Source organism: Mobula birostris, chromosome 3, assembly GCF_030028105.1.
Source record: "Mobula birostris isolate sMobBir1 chromosome 3, sMobBir1.hap1, whole genome shotgun sequence".
Lineage (NCBI taxonomy): Eukaryota > Metazoa > Chordata > Chondrichthyes > Myliobatiformes > Myliobatidae > Mobula > Mobula birostris.
Window position 1 is genome coordinate 219,609,784 of NC_092372.1, and position 27,436 is coordinate 219,637,219.

At 42.6% G+C, this 27,436-nt stretch overlaps 1 protein-coding gene and 1 long non-coding RNA gene across 4 annotated transcripts in view; one reads left to right on the forward strand and one right to left on the reverse strand.

Annotated features, from left to right (window-relative positions):
- Nucleotides 1–21,656, forward strand: part of ccdc13 (coiled-coil domain containing 13) — a 75,813-nt gene extending 54,157 nt beyond the window's left edge. For 2 of the 3 annotated variants that reach the window (XM_072254173.1, XM_072254174.1), the window contains 3 exons: nt 6,431–6,585; nt 9,380–9,482; nt 19,979–21,656. In XM_072254173.1, coding sequence (XP_072110274.1) covers nt 6,431–6,585; nt 9,380–9,482; nt 19,979–20,135 — 415 coding nt within the window. In that variant the 3' untranslated portion in view covers nt 20,136–21,656. The remainder of the gene's footprint in view (nt 1–6,430; nt 6,586–9,379; nt 9,483–19,978) is intronic. The other variant, XR_011885521.1, reaches the window with a different exon arrangement.
- LOC140195583 (uncharacterized) overlaps nt 1–27,436 on the reverse strand; it is a 125,777-nt gene that overhangs the window by 32,622 nt on the left and 65,719 nt on the right. The window lies entirely within an intron of this gene.

Here is a 27,436-nt window from a genome sequence, read left to right on the forward strand (position 1 = left end):
CACAAGATGAAGATCCATGGAATTCAGGCTAAATTGCAAGTTTGGATTTGGAACGAGCTTGCTCATAGAAGACGGAGAGAAGGGGTGGAAGGCTGTTATTGTGGCTGGAGGCCCGTGACCAATGCTGTTCCCCAGGGATCAGTCCTAGGACTTCTGCTGTTCGTGATATATATCAATGATTTGGATGAAAATGTAGGTAGGTGCAATGTAATACAACAAAATGCTGGAGGAACTCAGCAGGTCAGGCGGCGTCTATAGGAAGGAATAAAGAGGCAATTTTTCAGGTTGGGACCCTTCATCAGGACTGGAAAGGAAGTGGGAAGAAGCCAGAATAAGGTGGTGGGGAAGGGGAAAGAGTACATGCTGGCAGGTGATAGGTGAAGCCAGGTAAGGGGGAAGGTAAATGGGTGGGGAAGGGAGAATGAAATGAGAATCTGGGAGGTGAGAGGTGGAAAGGGTAAAGGGCTGAAGAAGAAGGAAGATAAGAGTGGACCATGGGAGAAAGGGGAGGAGGAGAGGCACCAGTAGCAGATGTTAGTTACACAGATGATGAGAAGAGGTATGAGGGGACCCAGAATAGGGAGCGGAAAAAGAGAGGAGGAAGAGGGGGTAGAAATTAACGGAAGTTGGAGAAATTGATGTTCATACCATCAGATTGGATCTACCCAAACAGAATGTGAGATATTGCTCCTCCAACCTAAGAGCGGCTTCACCATTGCAGTAGAGGAGGCCATTGACCAACATGTCGGAATGGGAATGGTGAGTGGAATTAAAATGATTGGCCACAGGGAAAACCCTCCCTTTTGCAGATGGAGTGATGGTGTACCAGCTAGTTTGTGGATGACATCAAGATTGGTGGAGTTGTGGACTGTGTAAAGGAATGTCAAAGGATAGAGTGGAATGTAGATCAGTTACAGACTTGGTTGGAGAAGTAGCAGATGGTGTTTAATCCAAGCAAGTCTGAAGTGTTGCAATTTGAGAGGACAAACAAAAGGAGAAAGTACACAGTTAATGGTAGGCCCTAAAAAAAGTGGGTCATAATTCCATAGTTCACCAAAAGCGGCTATTTAAGTGGATAAGGTGGTAAGGAAGGTGCATGGAAATACTTCCCTTCATTGGCAGGAGTGTTGAGTGTAAGTAAGGAAGCCATGTTGCAGCTTCAGTAAATAAAAGTTCAGTCGGACACCATTTGGAATACTGTTGCAGTTCAAGTTACCACGTTATAGGAATGATGTACAGACTGCGGAGAGGGTGCAGAAGAGGTTCACCGTGATGCTACTTGGATTGGAGCGCATGCACCATGAGGGGAGGTTGAACAAACTTGGATTGTTTCCTCTGGAGCATGAGGCGCTGAAAAAGAGTTAGTAAGATTATGAGAGACATGAATAGTAGGCAGCCAGTATCTTTTGACTAGTATAGAAATATCAAAACACAAGACATGCTTTTAAGTTTAGAGGGGAGGGGTATGTTTAAGGCAGTGTGAGGGGAAAGTAATTTTTTTTAACCGCAGAGAGTGGTAGTAGAAGAGTGGATAATCAGGGTAAAAGTAGAAGCAAACAGTTTGATGGTGTTTAGGAGGCTTTTAAACAGACAAATGAATATAAAGAGAATGGAGGGATATGGATGATACACAGGAGGAGGACATTTAGTATAAATTGGCATCAACACTGGCACAGCACAGTGGGCTGAATATACTGTTCTATGTGCTATGTAATGGTGCTCTCCCATAACCAAGGTTTTGGCCAAATTTGGTTAACTGCCATAATAGAATTGGTTTTGGTTTATGTTGGATAACAATGTTGTGAAGTGCCTTGTGTGGTTTTTCCACATTACAGGTATTGTGTTCATTTTGTAGTTTAATGTTTAATTCGAGAATCCTGTCTGGCTTTAAAGAGATTATGCCAACATCACTCCACTTGGCCTTGGACCACATAGACAACAGCAATGCCCACCTACGTCTGTTTATTGATTATGGCTTACTGTTCAACACCATCATCCCCTCATTACTAATCAACAAGCTTCAAAACCTGGGCCTCTGTGCTTCCCTCTGCAACTGGATCCTGGACTTTGTGAAAAGGGTGAGCAGTTTCAAGTTTCTAGTTGTCAACAGCTTAGAAGATCCATCCTGGGCCCAACATATTGATGCAATTACGAAGAAGGCATGCCAGCAGTAATATTCATTAGGAGTTTGAGCAGACTTAGCATGTCACCAAAGACTCTAGCAAATTTCCAGACGTACATGAAGAGCATTCTGACTGGTTGCATCAACATCTGGTATGAAGACTCCAACGCACAGGATCAGAAAAAAATGCAGAGGGTTGTAGAATTAGCCAGCTCTATCATGGGCACATGCCTTCCTACCACTGAGGACATCTTCAGAATGCAGAACCTCAGAAAGGTGGGATCGATCATGAAGGATCCTCACCCTATCCAGGACATGCCCTCATCTCATTACTACCATCAGAGAGGAGCCTGAAGATGCACACTTAACATCTTAGGAACAACTTCTTTCTCTCTCTCGCTATATATTCTAAATTCCAGTGAGTACAAGCCCAGAGCCATCAATCGCTCCTCGTATGATAACCCGTTCATTCCCGGAATCATTCTCGTGAGCCTCTTCTGAACTCCCTCCAACGTCTGCACACCCTTTCATAAATAAGAAGCTCAAAACTGCTCACAATACTCCAAGTGAGGCCTCACCCGTGCTTTATAAAGCCCTAGCCTTACATCCTTGCTTTTATATTTTCGTTCTCTCGAAATGAATGCAAACATTGCATTTGCCTTCCTCACCATGGACTCAACCTGCAAATTAATCTTCAGGGATCCCTGCACGAGAACACCCAAGTCCCTTTGAACCTCAGATTTTTTTTGAACTTTCTTCCTGTTTAGGAAAAAGTCTACACTTTTATTTCTTCTATCAAAGTGCACGACCATACACTTCCTGACACTGTATTCCATCTGCCACTTCTTTGCCCATTCTCCCAATCTGTCTAAGTCCTACTGCATCCTGTCTGCTTCCTCAACACTACCTACCCTTCCACCCATCTTTGTATTGTCCGCAAACTTGGCCATTAAGCAATCAATTCCATCATTCAAATCCATGACATACAACGTAAAAAGAAACAGTCCCAACACCAACCCCTGTGGAACACCACTAGTCACCGGCAGCCAATCAGAAAAGGCTCCCTTTATTCTCACTCTTTGCCCCCTGCCAATCATCTAATGCTCTATCCATGCCAGTATCTTTCCTGTGATACCATGGGGTCTTACCTTGTTAAGCAACTGTATGTGTGACACCTTGTCAAAGGCCGTCTGAAAATCCAAATACACAACACCCACTGATTCTCCTTTGTCTATCCTGTTATTTTTTAAATAATTCCAACAGATTTTCCAGGCAAGATTTTCCCTTAAGGCAACCATGCTGACTTTGGCCTATTTTATCAGGTGCCTCCAAGTACCCTGAGATCACATCCTTAACAATCGACTCCAGTGTCTTCCCAACCACTGAAGTCAGGCTAACTAGCCTATAATTTCCTTTCTTCTGCCTCTCTCCCTTCTTGAAGACTGGAGTGACTTTTGCAATTTTCCAGTCTTCTGGACCCATTCCAGAATCTAGTGATTCCTGAAAGATCAGTACTAATGCCTCCACAATCTCTCTTCAGCTACCTCTTTCAGAACCCTGGGATGTGGTCCATCTGGTCCAGGTGACTTATCTACATTCAGACCTTCCAGTTTACCAAGCACCTTCTCCCTAGCAGTAGCAACTGCATTCATTTTTGCCCCCTGACAGTCTCAAACTGCCAGTGTCTTTTACAGTAAACACTAAATGCACGTCACTTAATCAGTTTGTCTGCTGTTTCCTTGTCTCCTGTCTCTTCCTCTCCAGCATTATTTTCCAGTGCTCCAAAATCTACTCTCACCTCTCTTTTACTCTTGCATATAAAACATAACTCTTTTACTCTTTACATATAGAACATAAGAAATAGGAGGAGTAGGCCATCCGGCCCATCGAGCCTGCACCGCCATTCAATAAGATCATGGCTGATCTGTCTGTAAACTGAGCTCCATCTACCTGCCTTTTCCCCATAACCCTTAATTCCCCTACAATGTAAAACCCTATCTAACTGTATCTTAAATATATTTAGTGAAGAGACCTCAATTGCTTCCCTGGGCAGAGAATTCCACAGATTCACCACTCTCTGGGAAAAACAGTTTCTCCTCATCTCCATCCTAAATCTTCTCCCCTGAATCTTGAGGCTATGTCCCCTAGCTCTAGTCTCACCTACCAATGGAAACAACTTTCCTACTAGCTTATCTATCCTTTTCAAAATTTTGTATGTTTCTATAAGATCCCCTCTCATTCTTCTGAATTCCAGAGAGTATAGTCTTGACTAGGTTTATTACTGCCTTTGTACGCCATGGTTCCTGTACCCTACCATAACTTCCCTGTCTCATTGGAACGTACCTATGCAGAACTCCACACAAATATCCCCTGAACGTTTGCCACATTTCTTCCGTACCTTTCCCTGAGAACATCTGTCCCCAATTTAAGCTTCCAGTTACCTGCCTGATAGCCTCATAATTCCCCTTACTCCAATTAAACACTCTTCTAACTTGTCTGTTCCTATCTCACTCCAATGCTATTGTAAAGGAGATAGAATTATGATCACTCTCTCCAAAATGCTCTCCCACTGAGAGATCTGACACCTGACCAAGTTCATTTTCCAATACCAAATCAAGTACAGTCTCTCCTCTTGTAGGCTTATCTACATATTGTGTCAAGAAATCTTCTTGAACACACCTAACAAACTCCACCCCATCTAAACCCCTTGCTCTCAGGAGATGCCAATCGATATTTGGGAAATTAAAATCTCCCATCACGACAACTCTGTTATTATTACACCTTTCCAGGATCTGTTTCCCTGTCTGCTTTTTGATATCCCTGTTACTATTGGGCAGCCTATGAAAAACACCCAGTAAAGTTATTGACCCCTTCCTGTTCCTAATCTCCACCCACAGAGACTCTGTAGACATTCCCTCCATGACGTCCACCTTTTCTGCAGCCGTAACACTATTTCTGATCAACAGTGCCACGCCCCCACCTCTTTTGCCTCCCTCCCTGTCCTTTCTGAAACATCTAAAATCCGGCACTTGAAGTAAACATTCCTGTCCCTGAGCCATCCAAGTCTCTGTAATGGCCACCACATCATAGCTCCAAGTACTGATCCACGCTCTAAGCTCATCCACTTTGTTCACAATACTCCTTGCGTTAAAATAGACACATCTCAAACCGTCCGAGTGCATCTCTTCTCTGTCACCTGCCTATCCTCCCTCTCGCACTGTCTCCAAGCTTTCTCTATTTGTGAGCCAACCGCCTCTTCCCCAGTCTCTTCAGTTCGGTTCCCACCCCCCCCCAACAGTTCTAGTTTAAATTCTCCCCAATAGGCTTAGCAAACCTCCCCGCCAGGATATTGGTCCCCCTGGGATTCAAGTGCAACCCATCCTTTTTGTACATCCTTTTTGCCCCAAACAAGGTCCCAATGATCCAGAAATCTGAACCCTTGCCCCCTGCTCCAAACCCTCAGCCACACATTTATCCTCCACCTCATTCTATTCCTATATTATCCTCCTCCTCATTCTATTCCTTCATTACACAAGATCCAATCCAGAATATTTGATCTCTTAGTGGGCTCAACCACAAGCTGTTCTAAAAAGCCATCTAGTAGGTATTTTACAAATTCTCTCTTGGGATCCAGCACCAACTTGGTTTTCGCAATCGGCCTGCATATTAAAATCCCCTTATCATAACATTGCCCTTTTGACATGCCTTTTTTTTTAATCTCCAGTTGTAATTTGTGGCCCACATCCTGGCTACTGTTTGGAGGCCTGTATATAACTCACATCAAAGTCTTTTTACTCTTGCAATTTCTTAACTTTACCCACAAGGATTCTACATCTTCCAATCCCATGTCATCTCTTTTTAAGGATTTGATTTCATTTTTACCAACAGAGCCACCCCACCCCTCTTTCCACTTTCCTGTCCTTTCAAAACAATGTGTATCCTTGGATATTAAGCTCCCAACTATAATCTTCTTTCAGCCACGACTCAGTGAAGCCCACAACATCATACATCCAATCCCTTAACTGTGCTATAGGATTATCTACCTTATTCTGTATACTGCATGAATTCAGACATAACACCTTCAGTCCGGTATTCGTCACCCTTTCGATTTTATCCCCCTTTTATACTGCATCTCATCCCACTGACTGCAATTTTGCCCTCCTCACTTTTCATTGCTGCCAAGACCTCTGGCTGCTCACCATTTCTCCTTAGAATGCATCCCCTGCTGCTGTCACAGAACAATGGATTTCATGATATATGTCAGTGATAGTGAACCTGATACTGATTGTGATTCTGACTGTGTGTCAGGTTAAAAGAGAGCAATGACAAGGTACTGGAGGCTGAGCAGAAGCTTCAAGAACAGCGACGGTGGTCTGTAACCTTAGAGCAACAACTTGGAAAAGCCAAACTGGACGTGGGAAGGAAGCATGATGTCAACAAGCTCGCTAATAAGAACAAGACAAGTTAAGTGCATTGGTTGATATTAAGTAGCTTGGGAAGGAGCATAAGTTTATCAATCACAGCCTTCGATTCCACTTGTAATAGGAACCATTGTTTCCATTGTTCCCTTTTGTGTTGCGCTTGAGTTTCCTACTGATGGTGAAATTTGCAGACCATGAAGTTAAACAGAAAAGCTGAGTGACATACACAAAATGCTGGAGGAACAGGCAGGGGCTATAGAGGGAAATAAACAGTCAACACTTTGGGCTGAGACCCTTCTCAAGACTGGAAAGGAAGGAAAAGAAGCTAGAATAAGAAGATGGGGGGGGGGATAGGCTGATGAAGGAATCTGCTAGGAGAGGACAGTGAACGATGGGAGAAAGGGAAGGAGGAGGGGAAACAGAGGGAGGTGATGGGCAGATGAGAAGAGAAGGAGGGAGAGAGGAATTAGTATGCTGTGGTAGGAATTCTGGGTGAGCACATGGTTAAGGGTTGGAGAGCAGCAGAGATCACAGAGAGGGTCTCACTGAGCTCCTGTCGAAGAATTCGAATCATTTGTACTGATATTTAAAAATTTTATTTAGAAATACAGCAGTGTCAAACCCTTCTTGCCCAATGAGCCCATGCTGCACAATTACACTCCATGAGAGCAATTAACATACTAACCAGTATACCTTTGGAATGTGGGAGGAATCCAGAGCACCTGGAGGAAACCCACATGGTCATGGGGAGAAGGTACAAACTCCTTACAGATAGTGACGGGAATTGAGCCCGTGTCGCTGACATTGTAATAGTGGTACTCTAACTGCTACAGGTACCTTGCTGATGAAGGTTCCAAGTCCAAAACATTGACTGTTTATTACTCTCCATAGATGCTGCCTGACCTGCTGAGTTCTTCCAGCATTTTGTGTGTGTTGCTTGATTTCCAGCATCTACAAAGTCTGTCATGTCCGTCCAATAAAATCATTTAAATATCTTAGAAAGTATTTCTCCAAATGATGGACATAGCTCCAAAACTGGAGCTTAGACCATTCTGTTGTGATATCAGGCAGGAGCTCTTCACACCTAGAGGCATGAGTTTTGAAAACTCTGCCTCCAAAAAGTTGCTATCTAGAGTTAATTTTAAAATGTCAGAAATAAAATTGTTTTTCTGTTAGATAGGAAACTTAGGGGACTGGAAACGAGACAAGGAATTTATATTGATAAAATCAATCACAATCTAATTAAGTGACCAGTCAAGCTGGACTAAAATCTGATATTAAGAATCTCTGGAAACGCATCAGTAATGATTTTAAAACAAGTTCATGCCTTTAAACACATTGGGCTGGACATGGAGTGCAAAGCAACTTAATGTAAACTTAACTGCTTGTTGCAGTAATGCCCTGTGTGTGCATGTTACATCTGACCTTTGCAGAGATATTAGAACAGGGGTTCCCAACCTCCCTTATCGCTAGAAGCCCTACCATTAACAGAGATCTGCGGACCCCAGATTAGGAACACCTGTGTTAGATATTGGAAAGACGTATTATTGACATCACTAGTTTAAAAAAAAATCTTGTAATCAAGGTCTATGACGGCAAGATCCTCCTACTCTATCTTGGCTGACTTCTGTGTCAATTAGAGACCGACTCTACCTAGCTGGTTGTTGTGGAGCCTGTATAGTGAGCACCTTGCATTAAGTATTTTGCTTAAATGCTTACACTGCTGTCCCTTGCTGCCACTATCTTTGGTGCTGGCAGCTGCATCCTTCTTTCCACAGGTCCAAGCTTCTATTTAATAGTAATCTTTGAATGGTTTCCGTTCCTATTACTTTTTGCCAGTAGAGGGCTTGGAGAGTTCAGTGCATTCAACATAACACAGCTGCTGCAGCTCAGCACCACTTTCTTAAGAGCAACTGGAGATGGACCGCTAATGCTGGTCTTTCCAGCAAAGCCTACAGTCTGAAAAAGAAAATGTGGGCCTTAAAGTAATAGTTGATAATGATATGGCATGCAGAACATTAAAAGAGTGCAGAGAAAATTTACAAGGATGTTGCCAGGGATAGGATGAACAGGTTAGGACTAAAGCTTAGAAGAATGGGAGAGATTTGACAATGGTATACAAAACAAGGAGTGGTATAAATAGGGTAAATGCAAGCAGACTTTTTCCACCGAGGTTGGGTGAGACCAGAATGAAAGGTCATGGGTTTAAGGGTGAAAGGTGAACCTAAGGGGGAACGTCTTTATTCAGTGGAGAATATGGAACAAGCTGCCAGTGGAAGTGGTGGATGCAGTTTCGATTTCAACATTTAAGAGAAATTTGAAATTTGAATAGGTACGTGGATGGCAGGGTTATGGAGGGCTATGGTCTGGGTGCAGGTTGATGGGACTAGGCAGATTAATAGTTCAGCATGGACTAGATGGGCCAAAGGGCCTGTTTCTGTGCTATAGTCTATAACTATATCATAAAGGTTAAGTGAAATTCCAGCTGTGAGTTTGTAATTGCAATCTTGCCTTTACCTTACATGTAGATTTTAATTTAAAACTGAAAATGTTAAATCTAAATGCAGATGTTGAATCAGCTGGCGGACAGGTAGCACCCGTGGAAAGAGAAACAGTTTATACTTCAGGTGAAAGACCTTTCATCACAGAGTTAATGTCTAGCTTTGAACATTGAAAAGAAATGTAATAATTGTACTGATTTTGTTTTAAATATGAACAGCGCTAACAGGCGATCAGTGAACTGCTGGCTGTTTTGCATTCACACTTACATCCAGTTTCGTTTCTAATGTTTCTACAACTCTAAGATAAAACTCATATAGCTTTCTTTCACTGAAAGGTTTGTCCAACACTGCCAGCCGTCTGTGTGGCAGTGGTGACCTGTCTCCAGGGAAACCTTCAGCCTTAAGTTTGGAGGCACAACTTGAAGAACTGAATACACGGTAAGAAGTTGTTTAATTTCTTCCTGAGTCAAAATGCATTAATGATGACAGTTACCAGCACGTCAAGCTTCTTGCTCTCTGTAATGTGTTAGTAATGTTGTGAATAGTGTGGAGGTCTGTCAGAGGTTACAGCGAGACATTGATAGGATGCAAAACTGGGCTGAGAAGTGAGAGATGGAGTTCAACCCAGATAAGTGTGAGGTGATTCATTTTGGTAGGTCAAATATGATGGCAGAATATAGCATTAATTGCAAGACTCTTGGCAGTGTGGAGGATCAGAGCGACCTTGGGGTCTGAGTCCATAAGACACTCAAAGCTGCTACGCAGGTTGATTCTGTGGTTAAAAAGGCATACGGTGCATTGGCCTTCATCAACCATGGGATTGAGTTTAAGAGCCGAGAGGTAATGTTGCAGCTATACAGGACCCTGGTCAGACCCCACTTGGAGTACTGTGCTCAATTCTGGTCGCCTCACTATAGGAAGGATGTGGAAACCATAGAAAAGGTGTAGAGGAGATTTACAAGGATGTTGCCTGGATTGGGGAGCATGCCTTATGAGAATAGGTTGAGTGAACTCAGGCTTTTCTCCTTGGAGCAACGGAGTTTGAGAGGTGACCTGATAGAGGTATACAAGATAATGAGAGGCATTGATCGTGTGGCTAGTCAGAGGCTCTTTTCCAGGGCTGAAATGGCTAGCACGAGAGGGCATAGTTTCAAGGTGCTTAGAAGTAGGTACAAAGGAGATGTCAGGAGTACCTGTTTTTTTTTTTAAAAACGCGGAGACTGGTGAGTGCATGGAATGGGTTGCCAGTGGCAGTGGTGGAGGCGGAAACGATAGGGTCTTTGAAGAGATTCCTGGATGGATACATGGAGCTTAGAAATATAGAGGGCTATGGGTAAAGCCTAGGTAGTTCTAAGGTAGGGACATGTTCAGCACAGCTTTGTGGGCTGAAGGGCCTGTATTGTGCTGTTGGTTTTCTATGTTTCTATGTAATGGATAGGTCCTATCTGATGGACTGGAAGTGTTGGATAAGGAAAACTGAGCCAACACGATATAAAAATTAGAAAATAGAAAGTGCTGGAAAAAAATAAACATAGAACATAGAATAGTACGGCACAGTACAGGCTCTTTGGCCCACAATGTTGTGCCGACCCTCAAATCCTGCCTCCCATATAAGCCCCCACCTTAGATTCCTCCATATATCTGTCTAGTAGTCTCTCAAACTTCACTAGTGTATCTGCCTCCACCACTGACTCAGGCAGTGCATTCCACGCACCAACCACTCTCCGAGTAAAAAAACCTTCCTCTAATATCCCCCTTGAACTTCCCACCCCTTACCTTAAAGCCATGTCCACTTGTATTGAGCAGTGGTGCCCTGGGGAAGAGGCGCTGGCTATCCACTCTATCTATTCTTCTTATTATCTTGTACACCTCTATCATGTCTCCTCTCATCCTCCTTCTCTCCAAAGAGTAAAGCTCTAGCTCCCTTAATCTCTGATCATAATGCATAAGTAGAAATATTTATGTATTATCTCATAAAACAACCAACAAATAGCTTCAGGGCCTCTTCATTTATTTTTCTACAGTATGGCACTTGGCACTCAGGAAGCTGAATAGTCTGAAGGTAGATAAATCACCCGGACCAGATGGAATGCACCCTCGTGTTCTGAAGGAAGTGGCTGTGGAGATTGTGGAGGCATTAGCAGTGATCTTTCAAAAGTCAATAGATTCTGGCATGGTTCCGGAGGATTGGAAGATTGCAAATGTCACTCCGCTATTTAAGAAGGGGGCAAGGAAGCAAAAAGGAAATTATAGACCTGTTAGCTTGACTTCAGTGGTTGGGAAGTTGTTGGAGTCGATTGTCAAGGATGAGGTTACAGAGTACGTGGAGGCATATGACAAGATAGGCAGAGCTCAGCATGGATTCCTTAAAGGAAAATCCTGCCTGACAAACCTATTACAATTTTTTGAGGAAATTACCAGTAGCCTAGACAAGGGAGATGTAGTGGATGTTGTATATTTGGATTTTCAGAAGGCCTTTGACAAGGTGCCACACATGAGGCTACTTAACAAGATAAGAGCCCATGGAATTACGGGAAAGTTACATACGTGGATAGGGCGCTGGCTGATTGGCAGGAAACAGAGTGGGAATAAAGAGATCCTATTCTGGTTGGCTGCCAGTTACCAGTGGTGTTTCACAGGGGTCCGTGTTGGGGCCGCTTCTTTTTACATTGTACATCAACGATTTGGATTATGGAATAGATGGCTTTGTGGCCAAGTTTGCTGACAATAGAAAGATAGGTGGAGGGGCCGGCAGTGCTGAGGAAATGGAGAGTCTGCAGAGAGACTTGGATAGGTTGGAAGAATGGGCAAAGAAGTGGCAAATGAAATACAATGTTGGAAAGTGTATGGTTATGCACTTTGGCAGAAGAAATAAACGGGCAGACTAATATTTAAATGGGGAAAGAATTCAAAGTTCTGAGATGTAACGGGACTTGGGAGTCCTCGTACAGGATTCCCTTGAGGTTAACCTCCAGGTTGAGTCAGTAGTGAAGAGGGCAATTGCAGTGTTGGCATTCATTTCTAGAGGAATAGAGTATAGGAGCAGGGATGTGATGTTGAGGCTCTATAAGGCGCTGGCGAGACCTCACTTGGAGTACTGTGAGCAGTTTTAGTCTCCTTATTTAAGAAAGGATGTGCTGACTTTGGAGAGGGTACAGAGAAGATTCACTAGATGATTCCGAGAATGAGAGGGTTAACATATGGGGAACGTTTGTCCACTCTTGGACTGCATTCCTGGGAGTTTAGAAGAATGAGGGGAAACCTCATAGAAACATTTTGAATGTTGAAAGGCATGGACAGAGTGGATGTGGCAAAGTTGTTTCCCATGAGTCTAGTACGAGAGGGCATGACTTAAGGATTGAAGGGCTCCCATTCAGAACAGAAATGTGAAGAAATTTTTTTAGTCAGAGGGTGGTGAATCTATGGAATTTGTTGCCACGGGCAGCAGTGGAGGCCAAGTCATTGGGTGTATTTAAGGCAGAGATTGATAGGTATCTGAGTAGCCAGGGCATCAAAGGTTATGGTGAGAAGGTGGGGGAGTGGGACTAAATGGGAGAATGAATCAGCTCATGATAAAATGGCGGAGCAGACTCGATGGGCCGAATGGCTGACTTCTGCTCCTTTGTCTTATGGTCTTATGGAAAAGGGCAAGTGTTCAGTAAAAACAATGTAGGTGTGATTTGAAGATTGGGATTGATGTTTTCAATCACAATTCTTGATAGATTGACTGACCCATTCATTACTTGATTTGTTTGTTTGTTGGTGATGGTACTTTGTTTTGGGTTGAACACCTTATCCATTCAAATGTTTGCTCCATTTGAACTGATGTGACTCAAGTCAGAGTGGCGGTTTGTCTACCTGTTATCTTAATGTAACCAAGTGGTAATCACAGTGGGATCCAGGCTGCTTCAGAGCCATAGGTAATACCAATGGAATTATGATTTGTAGCCACTAGTGAAATTTGGTTGCATGAGGGGCAGGACTGGCAGCTCAGCATTCTGGGGTTCTGTTGTTTTAGACATGATAGAGCAGGAGGGATCAAAGAGGGAGGAGTGGCATAACCAGTCAGGACAGACTGGAGAACTTGATTTGTAGGGCTTTAAAGGTGGAAATAAGGAATAAGAAATGTATGACCTTGTTAAAGGGCTATATTATAGACCACCCTGCAGTCCGTGGGATTTTATCATCATCAGGTGTCATGCCCAGATTGAGCCTTGTCTGCCATGACCTCCACACTCCCATTTCGGGGTCAAGTGAATTAATTCATTGGTATTCATTTCTAGTTCTCCAGCTGCTGTCTCCATCATTTGTCTTTGTCCTCCCCTTGCTTTCTCCCTTCAATCTTTCCCATAATTACCGTGCATTCTAACTCTTCTTTCCTAATCACATGTTCAATGAAGTTACATTGCCTTTTCATGATCTCACACATTATTTCTCTTTTAGTGTTTGCTCTGTTCGTGACATGCTCATTAGATATTCGTTTTGTCCATGATATTCTTTGCATCCTCCTCGAAAACCACATCTCTGCTACTTTAATTCGTTTCCTCATGTTACTAGATATTGTCCAACATTCTGAGCCATATAACATAACTGGATAAATGTAACATTTCAGTGCTGAGGCGGGTTGACATGCCTAGTTTAGTGTTGGTCAGTATACTCTTCATTCTCGTACAGGTGTCTTTTGCCATCCCTATTCTTCTTTTGATGTCCATGTCGCACCTGCCATCTGATGTCACCCAGCTTCCTAAGTAGCAAAAGTTCTTTACTTGTTTTATGTCTTTCCCGTTTATTCTCAGCCTGCAGATAGGATTCTCCTTTTTGGATATCACCATACATTGTCTTTTTGCAATTGATAGACAGACCCATTTTTGTACTTTCTTCAACAACTATAACAATTAAGTTCTGTAGGTAACAGTGTCATCCGCATATCTGAAACTATTGATGTTTTCACCGCCAACTTCGTTTCCCAAGATGTCTCTTATTTTTTGTAATATTGTTTCACTGTACACATTAAACAAATCAGGGGAGAAAACACACCCTTGTCTAACACCTCCCTTGATTTTCATAAACTGACTCACTTCTCCATCTATTCTTACAGCGGCAGTTTGTTCCCAGTACAGATTTCTGATTAGGCGGAGATCTTTCAAATCTAGATCTAGAGTTTCCTGTAATTCAAATAACTTGTGTTTCACTTTATCAAATGCTTTTGTGTAGTCGATAAAACAAACAAACAAATCTTTTTGCACTTGAATAGCTTGTTCTGATAGTATCCTTAACATCAGTATCGTGGGATTTAGAGAAACAAATGTGTAGATTTATCACAGACTGTTACAGGGAATCAGAATCAGGTTTATTATCACTGGCATATGTCATGAAATTTATAGGAGTAAAGGAAATTACAGTGGCATGAGAGAGGAACTGGCCAAAGTTGACTAGAAAGGGACGCTAGCGGAAAGGATGGCAGAGCGGCAGTAGCTGGAGTTTATGCGAGAAGTGAGGAAGGTGCAAGACAGATATATTCCAAAAAAGAAGAAATTTTCGAATGGAAAAAGGACACAGCCGTGGCTGACAAGAGAAGTCAAAGCCAAAGTTAAAGCAAAGGAGAGGGATACAAGGAAGCAAACATTAGTGGGAAGACAGAGAACTGGGAAGTTTTTAAAAGCTTACAAAAGGAAACTAAGGTGGTCATTAAGAGGGAAAAGATGAACTATGAAAGGAAGCTGGCAAATAATATCAAAGAGGATACTAAAAGCTTTTTCAAGTATATAAAGAGTAAAAGACAGGTGAGAGTAGATATAGGACCAATAGAAAATGATGCTGGAGAAATTGTAATGGGAGATAAGGAGATGGTGGAGGAACTGAATGAGTATTTTGCATCAGTCTTCACTGAGGAAGACATCAGCAGTATACCGGACACTCAAGGGCGGCAGGGAAGAGAAGTGTGCGCAGTCACAATTACGACAGAGAAAGTACTCAGGAAGCTGAAAAGTCTAAGGGTAGATAAATCTCCCGGACCAGATGGAATGCACCCTCATGTTCTGAAGGAAGTAGCTGTGGAGATTGTGGAGGCATTAGCGATGATCTTTCAAAAAGAAATAGATTCTGGCATGGTTCCGGAGGACTGGAAGATTGCAAATGTCACTCCGCTATTTAAAAAGAGGGCAAGGAAGCAAAAAGTAAATTATAGACCCGTTAGCTTGACATCGGTGGTTGGGAAGTTGTTGGAGTCGATTGTCAAGGGTGAGGTTACGGAGTACCTGGAGGCATATGACAAGATAGGCAGAACTAAGCATGGAAAATCCTGCCTGACAAACCGATTGCAATTTTTTGAGGAAATTACAAGCAGGCTAGACAAGGGAGATGTAGTGGATGTTGTGTATTTGGATTTTCAGAAGGCCTTTGACAAGGTGCCACACATGAGGCTGCTAAACAAGATAAGAGCCCATGGAATTACGGGCAAGTTACATGTGTGGATAGAGTGTTGGCTGATTGGCAGGAAACAGAGAGTGGGAATAAAGGGATCCCACTCTAGTTGGCTGCCGGTTACCAGTGGTGTTCCATAGGGGTCCGTGTTGGGGCTGCTTCTTACATTGTACATCAACAATTTGGATTATGGAATAGATGGCTTTGTGGCTAAGTTTGCTGATGATACAAAGATAGGTGGAGGTGGATAGTGCTGAGGAAACAGAGAGTCTGCAGAGAGTCTTGGATAGATTGGGAGAATGGGCAAAGAAGTGGCAAATGAAATACGATGTTGGAAAGTGTATGGTTATGCACTTCAGTAGAAGAAATAAACTATTATTTAATTGGGGAGAAAATTCAAAGTTCTGAGATGCAATGGGACTTGGGAGTCCTCGTGCAGGATACCCTTAAGGTTAACCTCCAGGTTGAGTTGGTGGTGAAGGCGGCGAATGCAATGTTGGCATTCATTTCTAGAGGAATAGAGTTTTGGAGCAGGGATGTGATGTTGAGGCTCTATAAGGCGCTGGCGAGACCTCACTTGGAGTACTGTCTGCAGTTTTGGGCTCCTTATTTAAGAAAGGATGTGCTGACGTTGGAGAGGGTTCAGAGAAGATTCACTAGAATGATTCCGGGAATGAGGGGGTTAACATGTGGGGAACGTTTGTCCGCTCTTGGACTGTACTCCTTGGAGTTTAGAAGAATGAGAGGGGACCTCAGAAACATTTCGAATGTTGAAAGGCATGGACAGAGTGGATGTGGCAAAGTTGTTTCTCATGTTGGGGGAGTCTAGTACGGGAGGGCATGACTTAAGGATTGAAGGGTGCCCATGCAGAACAGAGATGCGAAGAAATTTTTTTAGCCAGAGGGTGGTGAATCTATGGAATTTGTTGCCACGGGTGGCAGTGGAAGTCAAGTCATTGGGTGTATTTAAGGCAGAGATTGATAGGTATCTGAGCAGCCAAGGCATCAAAGGTTACAGTGAGAAGGTGGGGGAGTGGGACTAAATGGGAGAATGGATCAGCTCATGATAAAATGGTGGAGCAGACCCAATGGGCCAAATAGCCAACTTCTGCTCCTTTGCCTTATGGTCTTATGAAAATTCGTTAACTTAGCAGCAGCAGTTCAATGTAATACGTATAGAAGAAAAAATAAAGTAAATCAATTACAGTATACATATTTTGAATAGATTAAAAATCATGCAAAAAACAAATAATATATATTAAAAAAGTGAGGTACTGCCCAAGGGTTCAATGTCCATTTAGGAATCAGATGGCAGAGGGGAAGAAGCTGTTCCTGAATCACTGAGTGTGTGCCATCAGGCTTCTGTATCTCCTACCTGATGGTAACAGTGAGAAAAGGGCATGCCCTGGGTGCTGGAGGTCTTTAACAATGGACACTGTCTTTCTGAGACACCACTCCTTGAAGACGTCCTGGGTACTTTGTACGCTAGTACCCAAGATGGGGCAGACTAAATTTACAACCCTTTGCAGCTTCTTTCAGTCCTGTGCGGTAGCCCCCCATAACAGACGGTGATGCAGCCTGTCAGAATGCTCTCCATGGTACATCTTTAGAAGTTTTTGACTGTTTTTGTTGACATACCAAATCTCTTCAAACTCCTAATGAAGTATAGCCACTGTCTCACCTTCTTTACAACTGCACCAATATATTGGGACTTTGTTAGGTTCTCAGAGATCTTGACACCCGTGAACTTGAAGCTGCTCACTCTCTCCACTTCTGATCCCTCTATGAGGATTGGTATGTGTTCCTCCTCCTTACCCTTCCTGAAGTCCACAATCAGCTCTTTTGTCTTACTGACGTTGAGTGCCAGGTTGTTGCTGTGACACCACTCCACTAGCTGGCATATCTCACTCCTATGCGCCCTCTTGTCACCACCTGTGATTCTACCAACAATGGTTGTATCATCAGCAAACTTACAGATAGTATTTGAGCTATGCCTAGCCACACAGTCATGGGTATAGAAAGAGTAGAGCAGTGGGCTAAGCACACACACCTGAGGTGCACCATTGTTGATTGTCAACGAGGAGGAGATGCTATCACCAATCCGTACAGATTGTAGTCTTCCGGTTAGGAAATCAAGGATCCAATTGCAGAGGGAGGTACAGGTGTATAGATGAGGTGTATAGATATGATAAATGCAAGCAGGCTTTTTCCTCGGAGGTTGGGTGAGACCACAACTGGAGGTCATGGGTGAAGGGTAAAAGGTGAAATGTTTAAGGCTGGGGTTCCCAACCTGGGGCCCATGGACCCCTTGCTTAATGGTATTGGTTAATGGCCTAAAGAAGTTTGGGAACTCCCAGTTTGAGGGGAACTTCACTTGGAGATTGTGAAACAAGCTGCCAGCGTAAGTGGCAGATGCAACTTTGATTTCAACGTTTAAGACCATAAGACACAGGAGCAGAATTAGTTCCATTCAGCCCAACGAGTCTGCTCCACCATTCCATCATGGCTGATCCCAGATCCCACTCAACCCCATACACCTGCCTTCTTGCCATATCCTCTGATGCCAGAAGTTTGGATTAGTACATGGATGGGAGAGGTATGGAGGGCTGTGATCCAGATGCAGGTCAATGGTCTGGATGCAGGTCGATAGGACTAGGCAGTTTAAATGGTTCATCGTAGACTAGATGGGTGAAGGGGCCTGTTTCTGTGCTGTACTTTTATATGGCTCTATGACTAATAAATGGAATATCAAAATGACACAGGGTGATGGATTTGTGAATTGTACCTTTGCCAGCTCTTTGATAAAGTCATCCAATTAGTTACACTTTCACCTTTCCCTGGAGGTGTCACAATCAAAGACACAGTAGTACAGCTGGTAGAGCTACCCCCAGACAGTTCCAGTGACCTGGGTTTAATCCTGCTGTCTGTACAGACTGTGCACATTCTCCTCTGACTCTGTGGCTTTCTTCTGGGTGCTCTGCTTCCCTCCCATTTCCCAAAGACATGCAGGTCATTAGGTTAACTAGATAAATCACCCCCAGCGTGCAGTTGAATAGTAGAATCTTGGGCAAGGGTTGATCAGGACATAGTGACTGGAGGGGGTCCAGAGGAAGTTCTCAAGATTGATCCTGAAAGTGAAAAGGTTAACATATGAAGAGTGTCTAATGGCTCTGGGCCTGTACTTAACTTACTAGAGATTAGAAGAATGAAGGGAGTATCTCACTGAAACCTAGCAATTATTGAAAGGCCCAGATAGAGTAGATGTGGAAAGGATATTTTCCACAGTGGGGGAATCCAGGATGAGAGAGCACAGATCAGATTAAACATAGAAACATAAAAAACGTAGAAAACCTATAGGACAATACAGACCCTTCAGCTCACAAAGCTGTGCCAAACACGTCCTTACTTTAGAAATTACCATAGCTCTCTATTTTTCTAAGCTCCGTATACCTATCCAGGAGTCTCTTAAAAGATCCTAACATATCTGCCTCCACCAACATCATCGACAGCCCATTCCACCCACTCACTACTCGGAGTAAAAAAAAACTTACCCCTGACAGCTCTGTACCTACTTCCAAGCACCTTAAAACTGTGCTCGCTCATGTTAGCCATTTCAGCCCTGGGAAAAAGCCTCTGACTATCCACAGGATCAATGCCTCTCATCATCTTGTACACCTCTAACAGGTCACCTCTCATTCTCCGTCACTCCAAGGAAAAAAGTGGAGTTCACTTAACCTATTCTCATAAGGCATGTTCCCCAATCCAGGCAACATCCTTGTAAATCTCCTCTGCACCCTTTTTATGGTTTCCACATCCTTCCTATAGTGAGGCGACCAGAACTGAGCACAGTCCTCCAAGTGGGGTCTGACCAGGGTCCGATATAGCTGCAGCATTACCTCTCAGCTCTTAAACTCAATCCCATGGTTGAAGAAGGCCAATGCACCGTATGCCTTCTTAACCACAGAGTCAACCTGCGCAGCAGCTTTGAGTGTCCAATGGACTCGGACCCCAAGATCCCTCTGATCCTCCACAATGCCAAGGGTCTTACCATTAATACTATTTTCTGCCATCATATTAGAAGGACATTCTTTTAGAACAGAGATAGGAGGAATGTTGTTGGCTAGAGAGTAGTGAATCTGTGGAATTCATTGCCTCAGATAGCTGTGGAGGCCAAGTCATTGAGTATATTTAAAGCAGCGGTTGATAGGTTCTTGATTAGTAAGGGCATCTATGGTTATGGTGAGAAGGCAGGAAAATGAGTTGAGAGAGATAATAAATCAACCATAATGAAATGGCAGAGCAGACTCAATGGGCCGAATGGCCTAATTATGCTCCTATGTTTTATGGTGAGATTAAAATGGGATTAGTATAAATGGGTGTATGGTGGTGGGTGCAGAATTTGTGGATTGATGGGCCCGTTTCTGTGTTTTATGAGAGACCTCTGTTATACTGTAATACCCCCCTCGAGCTTTGAAACTAAATGTTAAGCTGTGGCACCTATTTGATTTCAGACTCGCCATACAGATAGATGAGAATGAGGCCTTAAAGACAGGCTTGCACAGCACTTTGAAGGCCAAAGAAGAGGATCTGAAATTGTATCATGACATGTTGAGCCAAGTGAAGCAAGTCTTCCTACAAGCTCTTCGACAGCATAAAGAAAAGAATTAACTCCACTACTTCAAATGAACCATGATGTTGGTTTGGAGGTGGCTAAAACATCTTGCATCTAAGAACTAGCAGTGAAAAGAGGAAAGACCAAAGCCAATTCAGTAACATGTCACTGAAAAGCAACAAGTACAGATGCTGGAAATCTGATATCAACCTGACTACTGAGTATCTCTGACATTTTCTTTTTTACTTTTGTAGCACATTAGTTTGGACTGTTGCTGACTAGACTGGGCTAATTGGGTATTATATATATATATTTAGCTTGCTTTTTTCTTTTATATTTCAAATTAATTAGCAGTTGAAATCATGCAAAAGAGGTCTGCCATTAAAAACATCTGTGCATTTCTCCTGTTACAGTATCTGACTCTCTCCAGGATTCCTTATAACGTTTTTGTTTTGTTACATAGCCAAAAGGCTTTTTTCCCCAAACGTTAACTGATCAAACCAGTGGCACGGAGAATGCAGCAAAAAGAAACCACACACCTGCATGAGGGAAGGCTGATACAACAGATTCTAAGAACTGTAGCTTTTGAATTGATGCCACAATTATTGTTAAAATGAACTCAATATCCCACTTATCATTGTGTGCAACCATGTGTCAATGTTACTCTGCTGGTCTACTTTGAAGAAAGTAGACAAATACAAAAGTTACAGATTATCTTATATTTCTTTAAGGAGGTGAGTATGCTAGCTCTCAGACTAAAAGTCCAAAGCATGATAGAGTTCTTTGCAACACTTCACATTCAGAGCTTGTCAAACAGCTTCAGATAAGCATTGATAACAGTCTCTGTGTATAGTTCCTATCAGCTCAAAGGGGGAAAAACTAGTCTGAGAAGACACGGACACTTGTCCTTGCACCTGGACTGAGATATCTCGACCAGCAAACTCTGATTGGTATACAGTGCACTTTGTGTTGCTCCAAAGACATATGTATACACGGCAAGAGAGTCATGCTCCCAGCATTGCCTCCCTTCATCTCAGTGAAGACTCATACACTCAGAAGGAATGCAGGTAACTTCTTGCAAAGCAGGTTTGCTAAGCATCATTTAGATATAAATATAGCTTCATACCATGAAACAGGAAGTTATCATACAACTTTTTTGAGATATAAAATACTATTTGATGAATAATAAATTAAGGGGGAGATGTTACAAGACTTGAGTATCTTAAGGTGAAGAAAATTGAGGTGTTTTAATTATTAAAGCAACACACACAAAATCCTGGTGGAATGCAGCAGGCCAGGCAGCATCTATAGGAAGAAGTACAGTCGACATTTCAGGCCGAGACCCTTCCTCAGGACTAACTGAAAGAAGAGATAGTAAGAGATTTGAGAGGGGAAGAGAGAGATCCGAAATGATAGGAGAAGACAGGAGGGGGAGGGATGGAGCCCAGAGCTGGAATGTTGATTGGCAAGAGGGACACCAGACTGGAGAAGGGAGAGGATCATGGGACAGGAGGCCTAGGGGGAAAGAAAGAGGGAAGGAAGCACCAGAGGAAGATGGAGAGCAGGCAAGGAGTTATTGTGAGAGGGACAGAGAGAAGAAAAAAAGGGAATAAATAAATAAAGGGATGGGGTAAGAAGGGGAGGAGGGGCATTAATGGAAGTTAGAAAAATCAATGTTCATGCCATCAGGTTGGAGGCTACCCAGACGGAATATACGGTGGTGTTCCTCCAACCTGAGTGTGGCTTCATCTTTACAGTAGAGGAGGCAGTGGATAGACATGTCAGAATGGGAATGGGACGTGGAATTAAAATGTGTGGCCACTGGGAGATCCTGCTTTCTCTGGCGGACAGAGCGCAGGTGTCCAGCGAAACGGTCTCCCAGTCTGCATCGGGTCTCGCCAATATATAGAAGGCCGCACTGGGAGCACCGAACACAGTATTAGTTTCTTTCATTTCAGAAGTTCAGTAATTTACAATGTCATTACATTATTTAAAAATGACAAAGAAATAGGAGATTATTGCTGATCCATGACAATCAGAATCAGATTTATTATCACCGGCTCGTGACGTAAAATTTGTTAACTTAGCAGCAGCAGCTCAATGCAATACATAATCTAGCAGAGAGAGAAAAAAATTAAAACATAATAAACAAATTATGTATATTGAATAGATTTTTTAATGTGCAAAAAAAAAAAACTGTATATTTAAAAGTGAGGTAGGGTCCAAAGCTTCAATGCCCATTTAGGAATCGGATGTCAGAGGGGGAAGAAGCTGTTCCTGAATCACTGAGTGTGTGCCTTCAGGCTTCTGTACCTCCTACCTGATGGTAACAGTGAGAAAAGGGCATGTCCTGGGTGCTGGAGATCCTTAATAATGGACGCTGCTTTTCTGAGACACCACTCCCTAAAGATGTCCTGGGTACTTTGTAGGCTAGTGCCCAAGATGGAGCTGACAAGATTTACAACTCTCGGTCTCTACATACATATGGTTTTACCTCATTTCTTAATACTTTTGGTAATCAAAAATCTTTTCACTATCAGATTTGAGATTAATAATTACATCTAATATTCTTTATGGGGGTTTGTTAAAAATATCTATCTTTATTTTTGTAAAAATGTTTCTTGTCTTCTTCTCTTAAAGTCCTGGCTTTTATTTTTAGGCAATGCCTCCTAGACCTAGATTCACCAATATTCTCTAACTACTCTTGTAAACTTCTATCAAATCACTCCCTAAGCCATGGAATGCAATGCTATATTTTGGACACAAAATCTGCAGGTGCTGGAAATTTTGAGCAATGCACACAAATTGCTGGAGGAACTCAGCAGGTCGGGCAGCATCGATGGAGGGGATCAAAGGCCTCAGCCCAAAATGTCGACTGTTTATTCCTCTCCATGGATGCTGCCCGACCTTTTGCATTCTCCAGCATTCTTTGTGTATTGTGCAATGCTGTATCTGTAATCTCACTTCCAAATTTAACCCTTGGAGTGCAAGGTATCATGCTGGTAAATGCCCACCTCAGCCCTTAGAAGCTAGTATGTCCTTTGTAGTGGTCAGAATTTCTCACAGTCTGTCAAGGTCTGTCACAGCTCTAGGTTATATGTACATAATAGACAAGAAATAAAAATGAAAGAACATAAGAAATAGGAGCAGGAGTAGGCCATCTGGCCCATCCAGCCTGCCCCGCCATTCAATAAGATCATGGCTGATCTGGCCATGGACTCATCTCCACCTACCTGACTTTTCCCTACAACTCTTAATTCCCTTACTGTGCAAAAATCTATCCAAACTTAAGTATATTTATTGAGGTAACTTCCAGTGCTTCATTGGGCAGAGAATTCCACAGATTCACCACTCTCTAGGAAAAGCAGTTCCTCTTCATCTCCATCTGAGGCTAGGACCCCTAGTTCTAGCCTCACCTACCAGTGGAAATAACTTTCCTGCCTCTACCTTATCTAGCCCCTTCATAATTTTATATGTTTCTATAAGATCCCCTCTCATTCTTCTGAATTCCAGAGAGTATAGTCCCAGGCGACTCAATCTCATCTCATAGGTTAACCCCTTCATCCCTGGAATCAACAATTTGCTTATCTACTCAATTTAGTATCATCAGCAAACTTAGATACTGTACACTACACTCGGTCCCCTCTTCTGGATCGTTAATGTATACCATGAACAGTTGCAGGCCCAGCACCGACCCCTATGGCACACAGTTGCAAGCACTCTACAACTCATGTTCTCAATATTAATGAATTAATTAACTTTTCTATGTATTTATTGTTTTTTTCTTCTTGTATTTGCAGAATTTGTTGCCTTTTGCAAATTGGTTGTTTGACTTTGTGTGTAGTTTTTATTCTTTGTATCTACTATGAATGCCCGAAAGATGAATTTCAAGGTAGTATCTGGTGATGTATACGTACTTTAATAATAAATTTGCTTTGAACTTTGAAACCCACCTGGTCATGGGAGAATGTACAAACAGCGGCAAGAATTGAACCTTGATCCCTGTTTGCTAATGCTATCGCTAAGAGCTACGCTATCGTACTACCCTCACAGAAAAAACTAATCATCTGCCTGAGGGGAATTAAACAACAGAGTCAAGAGTGATCCCCTTTCATAGAATCACTAAGAGATATACACAGAATCATGCTCTTTGGCCAAACCAATCAGTGCTGACCATCAATTCTAAATCAAACTCAAAATTATTTTTAAACTTTCCTAAGATTCTACTGCTCACCTGTACACTGCGGGTAGTTCACAGCAGCCAGTTAATCTACTAATCTTCACATTTTGGGAGGGAAGTGGGACTCCTAGTGGAAACAGTAGTGTAGTATTACAGTGCCAGCAACCTAGGCTCCATTCCCACCACTGTCTAAAGCAGTTTGTACATTCTCCTTGTGACTACGAGTTTCCTCCCCGTGCTCCAGATTCCTCTCATATTCCAAAGACAGGTGCGTCAGTGGGTACGATCGGGCTGCACGGGCTTGTTGGGCCAGAAGGGCTGTATCTCTTCAATAAATAAATAACCCCTGGTCCAATGGTTACAGGGAGAGCAGGCAGATGCTACACAGACAGCAACAGAGGTCGGGATCAAACTTGGGTCTCTTGAACTGTGAGGCAGCAGCCCTACCATCTGCGACACTCTGCCACCCTGTCATAGTACTGAACTGGCACATCATTCGGGGACGATGTAGGTGTCTGAGAGTTTACCCCTCACACCTTAGCAAGATACTCACTCCTGATGGCAACTGAATGTCCTGGTTTGTGGTTATTGTAAAGAAGATTGGCAGGACTAACAATCCTTGCAATGTTGTTCCGCAATTTCTGTCCAGGAGTGAGCAAAAAGTCAATGAGGGGTCCTGTCTGTGTATCGTACGCCCAACTCCTGTATTGGCAAGGAGTTTAGTAACTCCTTGCAAGTTTAATTATGACATCGAGTTCTTTGATTCAAATTAACAAGCATTCACACTCCTGAAGCCATGCTTAAAAAAAGCAGCTGCAAATTCCTGTATGCTGAATATGGAGCTACGCGAGGAGTCAAGTTTCTCCTCGTCATCACCTCTAAGAAGTTTGAGACAGATGTCCGACTCTGCCTTAAGAATGTAACAGCCTCATTTATAGAAACAGAGCAGCTGGGAGGGGCACTGAGAGGGGTTAGAGCCAGAGTATAGCGCACAGAAAAAGGCGACTTTGGCTCTTGCCTGACTGCTCAGTGTGGAACCTGATGTCGACTTGACCAGGATCTGATAAAGGCAGGAAAAAAGATCGTTTTTCTAGACTGACTTCCATTTCCAATTCCAGTCCTCTGGTCAATAAGCAGGGAGATCTGGATCACACCACTTCACTATTGAAACCGCATAGCATGGGAACTGACCCTTTGGCCCAACTGGTCCATGCTGACCAAGATACTCTGTCTAAGCTAGTCCAGCTTTCTGAACCTTTCCAATCCATAAACCCGCCCCCCCCAACTGACTTTCAAAAATTATTGTACTTGCCTCAGCCACTTCCTCTGACAGCTGATTGAAACACAGATGTAAAAAGCCAAGTTCCTCTTGTGATTTCCTTCTCTCCCTCTCACCTTAAACCTGGTTAGATTGCACTTGGAACATTGTGCTCATTTCTGATTATTATAGGACAGATATGGAAGCTTCGGAGATTGTCCAGAGGAAATTTGGCAGGATTCTGCTCGTTTAGAGAGTATGTTTTATGAGAATAGGTTGAGCAACCTAGAGCTTTTCTCTTTGGAGTGAAGGAGGTGTTTTGATAGAGGTGTATAGGATGATAGAGTGGATAGCCAGAGAGACTTTTTCCCAGGATAGAAATGGCTAATACCAGGCGGTTTAATTTTAAAATGATTGGTGCAGAGTATAGTGGTGATGTCAGTAGTAAGTTCTTTAAACAGAGTGTGGTGGGTGCATAGAACATCCTATCGGGGTGGTGATAGAGGAAGACACATCAAAGGTTTGTAAGAAGCTCTTAGATAGGCACGTAGATGATAGATAAATGGACAGCTATGTAGATAGGAAGAGTTAGATTGTTCTTAGATTAGTTTAAAAAGTCGGCACAACATCATGGGCCAGAGGATCTGTACTGTACTGTTCTATGTCTTCTGGTTCTTGGTACTCAGTCTGGTAAAATGACTGAGTGGTTTCACCCCATCTATGATTTTATACACCTCTATAAGATCACCTCTCTGGGTCCTACACTCAAAGCAATAAAGTCCTAGCCTATCCAACCTCTCCCTATACTCAGTCCTTCAAGTCTTGGCTGCAGCTTCGTAAATGTTTTCTGCACTTTTACCAATTTAATAAAGTTTCCTATCACAGAGCAACCAAAACTGAACACAATACTCCAAGTGTGGAGTCACCAGCGTCCTGTACAACCTCACCATGACCTCCCAATTGTTATACTCAAAGCCATGACTTATGAAGGCCAACATGCTAAAATCCTTCTTCACCACCTTTCTATTTGGACTCCACTTTCAGTGAGCCAATGTCCCTCTGTTCTACAACATTCCCCAGGGTGAAAATCATGTGTATATTTCTAAAAAATCCCAATTTCTCTCTAATTATGGTCCCAATTATTCTAGCGTTATTTGGTTACTGACCCAACTATAGCTTTAATATCTGAAGTAAAAATTAGAATATTCCAAACTGCCACCACTCCCTGTGTAAATATTTTCTCATTTATCTCCAATTTTTTGACCTTGGAACTAAGTTCTAGGTCCTTCCTATTTACTCCATCTAGGCCCCTCATAATTTTATACACTTCAATTAGTTCTCCCCACAGCTTTTATTTTGAGAAAAACAACCCACCTATCCAATTTTTCCTGGAGGCTATAATTTAAGTACTGTAAATTTCTTCTGTTTGAAGTTCAAAGTGAATTTATTATCAACGTACATATATGTTACCTGAAATTCATTTTCTGCGTGCATACACAGTAAATAAAGAAACACAATACAATAAACAGAAAACTGTACATAAAAACAAAAACACTAATGTGCACAAGGAAAAGTGTGCAAATACTAAAGGAAAAAACAAAATTATGATAATAAATAAATGTGAACATGAGTTGGAAAGTATACATCCTTCCTGTAAGGTAAACTTCATACAGTACTTGAGTTATGGTTAACTTATTGCATGTACAGTCACAGGATAATCTCATTGCTTTTGCATTTTACTGGCATAATTTACCTACTACTATTTAACTATTTATGGTTCTATATTTATTATTTATAGTGCAACTGTAACGAAAACCAATTTCCCCCGGGATCAATGAAGTATGACTATGACTATTCTATGCCTCTACTAATAAAGGAGAACGTCTTCTGGGCACTTCAGCTTCCCCATTTACCTTCAC